Here is a 7,717-nt window from a genome sequence, read left to right as displayed (position 1 = left end):
TTGAGGAGGAGGCTGGGGTTTACCAGATCTCTCCACCGAATTGCTGCGTTTCACTACTTGACTTGGGCGAGTTACATTCATAATCTGTGCTTTCAAGTTCTCATCTGTAAAGTGGGGTTTCAAGTGGCACCTTCTTACTCATTAGATGTTTCGGGATGATCGCTTCGTAAGTTATATAAATGTCTAATTATTATATTGTACACCCGAAACTAATATAATAGTGTATTATCAACTGTAATTGAAAAATTAAAAATAAAAGTAAAATGGTACCCACTCATGGTGTTGTTTAAAGATGAATAAATTAATGCATATAAAGTGCCTGAAACAGTAGCCATGCAAGAAGCCCTCAATACAATACATGTTAGGTATCATTATTATTCATTTATTCGATATTTGTGAAGTCCTCACTCTGCGAGGCCCTGCCTGGGCTCAGAGAGTCAGGGAGTACTGGGAAGACGTGGTACTTGCTCGCCTGCCCCGAGTGCATTTACAGCTAAATAAATAAACAGGGTACTATCAGGGAGTAAGTAAGACTAACAAAGAGATAAAGTGGGGTAGTGTGATCGCGTGGCTGAGGAAAAGCAAATTTAGGTGGAAGGAGCCGCCCTCCTCTGCTCCTGTCTCTCCTTCAGTAATAGAAAGGGGGCTCTTAGACGCTCTGCCCTCCTGCTGACGCGATCTGGCGCCGGGGCGCCACTGAGCTGGACTGGGAAGAACTAGCGGGACACCCGATCCCTCACGCTTCTCTGCCCACTAAAGCTCCGCCCCTCCGGAGAGAGCTTGTGCTGTCTTCCACCCTAGGAGATGCTTGATGCTTGCCAGGTCTTCTGAGAGGGAAGACTCCAGTTGGAGGAGCCGTTTCTGAAGGGTCAGCTTCTCAGAGGGCTCTCTGCATTCGCGCCATAAACTCCTGGAGAGCGAATTCATCGTCCCTCCCATAGGTGGGACGCACAATGTCTTTTATGCTTTCCAGCTTGCCCCTGACAATTACTTCGGAGGCTGGTTGATAGGCACTGCTAACCACCCTTATTTTCTAGATGTACAGGCTGTGGGTCACAGAGGGAAAATGTTGACCCCACACCACTCCAAGCCCCAAATTTGCCCCTGCAACACTACATCTTTCTTTTTCTGAGCATAAATAGTGTTTTTTAATGAAAATTTTTTTGAGAAATTAAATTTAATGGGGTGGCATTGATCAATAAGAGTACATAGGTTTCAGGTAAATATCTGTATAGCATCTGAACTGTCGATTCTGTTCAGTACCCATCACCCCAAATCAAATCATTTTCTCTCACCGTATATTTGTCCCTCCTTACTTCCCACCACTAGTATTTTAAAGAGACCAATATCCATTAAGGCCTACTATGTGTCATGCCCTGGGCTTATGTGACTCCATCTGATCATCAGAGCAATCCTGAAAGTTAGTCTTTGTTCCAATTTTACAGATGAGGGTACTGAGGCTCAGAGCCATAAAGTCACTTACTCAAGTAAGAGATGGAGTGGGCGTCCCACCCCAGGTGTGTTTACTCCAGACCTGGAGCTGTTTCCTTCTCAACAGGAAAGTAAAAGGACTCAAGCACCAAAGCAGGGTCACAAGAAAATCAGGCACACTTAGCAGGGTAGAAGTCACCCCATCATCCTCTTCCCTGATTCTTCCTCTGGGTACCAAGGGCCTCTGTCACAGAGCACCCCTTCTGGACCCATGATCACCACAGAGTGAGGCAAGGTCTCTTCTCATTTAAACAGGAAGGTAACTGCTGCCTTTGAATGGCAGTTTGAGATGCGGACCACCTAGACCCTGACCCCACCCCCAGGAATACTTATCTGTTCTCGGTGGTCTTTGTTCTCCCATACACCTTAGAATATAAAGCAGATTGAGTTAGAAGGGGTCGTTTTATTTTTCATTCATTCATTCAACAGGTATCTATTGTCTGTTCCTCTGGGCCATACCTTGAGCTGGAAGCAGGGTTTGAAACTGAACAAAACTCACACTACCTTAGGCACAAAGAGGAAGCTACTGGCCAGAGATCGCCCTGCTCAGGCTCCAGAAGGGCTGGATTCCTGCCTTCAAGTGCTGCCTGACAAGCTTCAGCTATGTTGGCTTGTGTTCGTCTGGCTTATTGGGGTTCAGGCCTTGGTTCCAGCCAGGCAGATGACTAGAAGCCTTCCCCCTAGTCCACAGATGACTCTCTAAGTCCCGCCATGAGAGGTACAACACAGCTTTCTATTTAAACAGCTCTAAACATTGATCTCACTTTCTCTTGGTATAGTTTAAAGAAATTCCAAGCTGGCCCTTGGCTAGTAAATGCTGCAAGATTGCAAGATTGCAAGATTCCCCATTCCCTGGGGGGATGGGGAATCTGCTCTAGGGTGCTTTTCAATGAATTCATATAATTACAAAAAATGGTTTTACAGCCATCATCAGCAGAGGCTTAAAGAGGTGGTATGACTTGCCCAAGGTCACATGGTTAGGACATAGCCCACCAGGATGCACACCAAGCCTATGTAAACCCCAAACCCGCTAGTACCCCCACCTCATTCACCACCCTCTGTAGACGGGTGTCCTTCAACAGAAGAGTGGCAAAGGCGACTGCACAATTCCAGAGAAACCACAGCTCCCCTAGCTTCCTGAGCTAGCCCAAGTGGAGAGGCTGCGGCGCCGCCGGGCCGGCGCACTCGGGGGCTGGGAGAGGGTGGAGCGCGTCGTGGCCCAGCCGCAGCTCCTGCCCGAGTAGAAAATGGCCAAAATATTTGTGCGCGCCGACAGTCCCCGGCGCCTGGACCGGACCAGTTGCAGAGGCGTGGGTCCAACTCATAGCCCAACCGGGACGGTTCTGACGCAGGTCTTCCACTCAGGCGACTCATCGCGCCCTCTCCAAAAAAAAAAAAAAAAGTCTCCTAAACTTTTGAGGTTATTAATTTTTAAAATAAGTAAATAAATAACAGCAGGGAACTTTTCGAAAAGGAGATGGAGGCGGATATCCGGTTCTTTCCCGGGCCAGAAAAGCCGAAGGCTCTTACCTGCAGGAAATCTCGCAGCCCGCAAAGGCGCGCCTGTCTGGAGCGCTTCGCTTCGGCGCGGGACGCTCGCGGCCGCCTCCTCTGCAGCCCGGCTGGGCTCCGGCCCTGTGTTTTATACCACTATAGGCAATTAATATTGCATCAGCCGTATTTTAAATTTTCAAAACCCACAATATAATGTAATGGCATAAGGGCATTTATTATTAAAGGACACCCGATGGAGAGGGCGGTGGAGGAATCGCTAGGGCTGCTGCACAAGGCGGGAGCGAGGGGCTGAGGCCTCCGCGGTGAGGGCGATCCGCCGGCTGGCTTTTGCAGTGGGGGTTGGGGGCGCACTGCAGGGAGGGGAGTCCTGCTCTGCTCCGAATTTCAGGCTGAAGGTCTGATGACCCAGAGCTCTTTGAAGACACAGTGGGGGAGTGTGCAGACAACTTCTGACTCGGAGCATTAATTTTTAAATCATGAAGGTGTTTCTGCGGCTCACAAATAAAAAGGTTTCCTCCTCTTTGAGAGTGGGAGACAGAGAAGGGAACGAGCGTCTGTTGAGCACCTACTGTGGACTGGACACTACTCTAGGATCTTTGCAGCCAACATCTCATTTAGCGCCCCACACAGAAGCCGAGACAGACCATAGTGTGAGTAACCTCTTGGGTAACAATTTCAAATGAATTTCTGAAGAGACCACCAAGGAGTCCCAACGGACTTCGCCCTAGCAAAGAACATTTTCCTCCTACTTTGCATTCATCACTTCATTTCCTATGTAGCTGTTTGGATGTATTAAAATAATAATGTTTCCTATTAAGTGCCAACCACTACCAGACGCCTTAAATAAACGAACTTAGTCCCGACAATATCAGCATCTTCATCCAGTAGATAAACAATGGAGGCTCAGAGAAGTTAAGAAACTGGCTTTAGGGTCGTTCAGCCAATGAGTGGAGCCAGTGAGAGCTCAAAGAGCAGTCAGGGCTTCAAAGTTTGTGATCTGGGTCAAGTTGAGCAAACCGAGGCTGATAGATTCGCGCGCGGACGCGTGGAGGGAAGTGACTTGAAACATTGAGGTCTGGGCACCAGCGGCTGATCTCCCTGAAGGAGATGTGGGTGAGAAGAAGAGGCTGCGGGGGGAAAGGCGAGGAAACGGCAGAAGACTGGCCTGCCCGGAAGTGACTGCTCAGCCTTTCTGGGCTCTCACTTTTAAATCCTTTCCAAAATGAGTATTCTTTAGCCTCTGAGAAAGAAAACCACTGCGATTCGGGTTGAAAAATAAAGCATTTATTTTAGAAGTTAATTGAAGGGGTAAGGAGGGAAGGACTTAATATTTTATTTGTATCTATTCAGAGAACGAAACCAAAGATCACACAGCAACACGCAAATTACATGAAGCAACGAAAAATAAAATGTGATGGGGCTAACGGGAGTGAGGTGAGAAGGATCCAAGCCGATGGACTGGCCCCTCTTTCCACCCAAAACTATAAGTGAATCTCCACCAGGAGACGCTCATGAAAGGAGGATGGAAAGAGGCGACGTTAAATAAATAATAGGAAACAACGATGTTAACAATAACAACAATAAAAGAGCAACAAGGTTAGACGTGTTGGAAGGACTTGCATATGATTTGGAGAAGTTACAAATTACTTTCGAGCAGCCGCCTCTACAGTGTGCGCTGGGAGTCTGGCTGGAGCAGCGAGCTGGGGTCCGAGAGTTCTCAGTGGGCCCGGAACACTACCAATCCCTCGCTCCCCAGCAGGCGGTAATCATCGCTCCACTGCCCGCAGATAGGAGAGGATGGGCCGGAGCAGGTGTCCGTTGTTGCTGGCAGACACCTAAGCTATCCCAGTATGTGCAGAACCACTCGGAACCCGCAACTCCCGCACACTTTCCCTGAACCTAGCTCATGCTACCTTAGAGAACGTACAGCAAACCAAAGAATGAGATGGGTAAACTTTAGTCTGCGAAGGGAATATAAGGTTATCCTTTGGAAACATACATGATTTTATATACTCTAAATAAATCTCCAGTACATGTTTGTGCCCCAGTTAGACTCTGTAATATTATGTACCCCGTCCTTTTCATCCCTTCATTCCTTGTCAAATCGCTCTTAGCCAAGTGGCCCCTGCACCGCAAAGTCGTGTGGTCAGGACCAACTCTGCGTTTGGGCTCCTGGCCTGAGGTCGAGCAGTCCAGCGCGCAAAGGAGATATCAGCACCACGGACAGCGCCAGTCCCTCAGGGCCTGCCCTTCGTGAGTTTTTTCTTAGCGCCAAAACTTTTCTGGTATGGGAATAGAATGGAAAAGACAGAAAGAGAAGGCCGGGAGAGGACCAGGTGGGATAAAGGGGAGAGTCTGTGGCTTCGGGGAAGAGAGCCTGACCTGCCAGAAAACGTCTTGGAGTTCCCCATAACCGTCCCCCCCGGGACGTACACGGCTTTCCCGGCCCCGGACGCTGCGCCCCGCCGCAGTCAGTGAACAGCCGAATACTTCATTCGTTTCTGTTTCTGTCTCTGGTTGCAGAACCAGACCCTCACCACGTTCTTTTTAAGGTCCAGTTTCTCCGCGATGGCTGCGATCTTCTCGGATGAGGGCCGCGGCTGAATGGCAAAGTAGGCCTCGAGTGAGCGCTTCTCCGGGGCCGCGATGGATGTGCGCTTGCGCTTCCGCTCACTGCCGTTGAAGAGCTCCGGCTTGCTGTTTTTCTCGCGGTAGGCAGCCTCGGCTTCCTCCAGCCAGGCCTGGAGGACCGGTTTGAGCGCGATCATGTTGTTGTGCGAGAGAGTGAGAGACTCGAACCTGCAGATGGTGCTCTGGCTGAGCGAGCCTACGCCGGGGATCTTGAGGTTGGCTAGAGCCGCGCCCACGTCCGCCTGAGTCACCCCCAGCTTGATGCGCCGCTGCTTAAAGCGCTCCGCGAAGGCCTCCAGCTCTCGTGGGTCCGACTCCACGTCGCTGAGGCACGCGGGCATGGCGGTGTGAGGCGCCACGGCGTGTGGGTGACTCATGCCCATGGCCTGGTGCAGGTGGCCCATGGCGCCCAGGTGGTGCGGGTGGATCTGCGCGGGCATCACCGAGTGCTCGGGGGCGCCCAAGCCGCTGACGCTCAGCGTGGGCGAGATGTGCTCTAGCAGGTCGCCTTCGAGGCCCTGGTGCACCGCGTGGTGCGGGTGCGAGGTGAGCGCGGCCGGGTGGGAGATGGGCACTGTGGACGAAGTGGACGTGCAGGGCACGCTACTCATGGTATGGTAGGTGGCGTCGGGCTTGAACGGATGGTTCTTGCCGTGGGAGACGATATCCACCGCCGCCAGAGCTTCGGCGCGTGCCAGCAGGCTCTCATCAAAGCTTCCAAATATATTACCCTGCAGCTGCAAGCGGAAAGGCGCACAGCACGGTCAGTGGGGAATACTGTCAACTCAGGATTAAAACACATTTTCAAGCAACCGAGATGCCTCTCCTCAAAGCCCAGGTCATAAAAATTAATACGGAGACAGAGGCTCTGCTGGAACAGACGTGTGGATCAGAGACATGAATGAGAAAGAGAGAGGCGCGCCGGGAGAGAGCGCGGGGGAGACACGAGAGGGGTTCAGACAGCGGCGATTGTTCTGGGCGACATGAAAAAAACATGAAGCAAGTGCCTGTCAAAAAATGTGCCTTAGAGCGGTAATTATGCTCCACTACGTACCTGCGGGGCTGGGAGACAGACTCGGCGCATGGCCTCGGAGCCGGAGTGCAAGCTGGAGAATTTGGGTTCTTGAAGCACCGGGTGCATGCCGAAAGGCTGCTTAGTGTTCATGGCCATCATCTTCGCGCGCCTGGCAGGGAGGCAGCGAGGGGCATGGATCAGGCTCTTCTCGCTCGCTCGCCGCGCTCCAAGTGAGCGCTGCTCAGCGCCCGCGCTCCCCTCGCCCTCTCGCTCGCTGCCTCCCCTCTCCCCCACCTGCTTCTTCACTCATCTTACAAGCAGCTTGCCAGGAAGGGCCCGGGAGCGCGCAGGCGTGTTCACGCGCCCGGGACTCGCAGGGGCGGCCCGGGAGGCAAGGCTAGGCAGCAGCTCTCGGCTCTCGGCTCTGCGCGGGCCACGACCGCCCCCGCCCCGCCATTTATACCCCGGCCTGATCAGGCCTCTCCGGGTCTGCCCCGCCCCGCCTGGCTCCAGCCCCGCGGACCTTCCGGATTCTTTCTCTTTCTTCGTAGACTTTTTTCCTGCAAAGTCCCAAACCTCTCCATTCTGTTCCAACTCGCATTCCCAAATCGAAAGATAGCTCCGGTCTGAGCGGGACTCAGAAGCAGACCTTACTCCAACCCCCCAAAACACTCTCTCTCTCTCTCTCTCTCTCTCTCACACACACACACACACACACACACACACACACACACACTTGCGCGCAGAGTCCATGTCGGACCGGCTGCCGCCAAACTACCCATTTCCAGGGCACTCCTGGCCCCACGCCCGAGCCGGCCACTCGAGTCCGGCCCCGCCGCGCAGCGGAGAGGCGCCTCCAAGGACCCAGACGGGCTCCACGAAGGGTGAGGGGCTGCCCTGATGAGCCCCAGGTGACCCTCACCTCCCCAGTGCCAAGCGCTGTGGAGGTGGGGAAAGTAGCTGCTTGCCCAGTCCAGAAGGCTGGTGGCTTCCTCCCCACGCTGTCTCCCTTGCCTTTGCTTAAGAAAATTTGGCCCCTTGCCCCTCTCCTCAACTCGACAGCCT

The 7,717-nt window shown here is 52.6% G+C and overlaps 1 protein-coding gene across 1 annotated transcript; it reads right to left on the bottom strand.

The window, feature by feature from the left end:
- Window positions 1-5,477: 5,477 nt before the first annotated feature.
- POU4F3 (POU class 4 homeobox 3) lies at window positions 5,478-7,283 on the bottom strand. Its single transcript, XM_066272887.1, has 3 exons — window positions 7,176-7,283; window positions 6,692-6,821; window positions 5,478-6,374 (listed from the first exon to the last, which is right to left on the bottom strand). The coding sequence occupies exons 2-3, from the start codon at window positions 6,809-6,811 to the stop codon at window positions 5,478-5,480; spliced, it is 1,017 nt and encodes a 338-aa protein (XP_066128984.1). The 5' UTR covers window positions 6,812-6,821; window positions 7,176-7,283.
- Window positions 7,284-7,717: the final 434 nt, after the last annotated feature.

This window comes from Saccopteryx bilineata, chromosome 4 (genome assembly GCF_036850765.1).
Source record: "Saccopteryx bilineata isolate mSacBil1 chromosome 4, mSacBil1_pri_phased_curated, whole genome shotgun sequence".
NCBI classification, from domain to species: Eukaryota; Metazoa; Chordata; class Mammalia; order Chiroptera; family Emballonuridae; genus Saccopteryx; species Saccopteryx bilineata.
Note: the sequence above shows the minus strand (reverse complement) of the source record. Positions and strands in the feature narration are given on the sequence as shown.

What these genes read in the sequence shown, in the direction of transcription:
- POU4F3 (XM_066272887.1), bottom strand. Translation starts at nt 6,811, where the DNA reads ATGATGGCCATGAACACTAAGCAGCCTTTCGGCATGCACCCGGTGCTT. An exon ending in TCTGTCTCCCAGCCCCGCAG is followed by an intron (nt 6,375 to 6,691) that starts GTACGTAGTGGA and finishes TTCCGCTTGCAG; the next exon opens with CTGCAGGGTAATATATTTGG.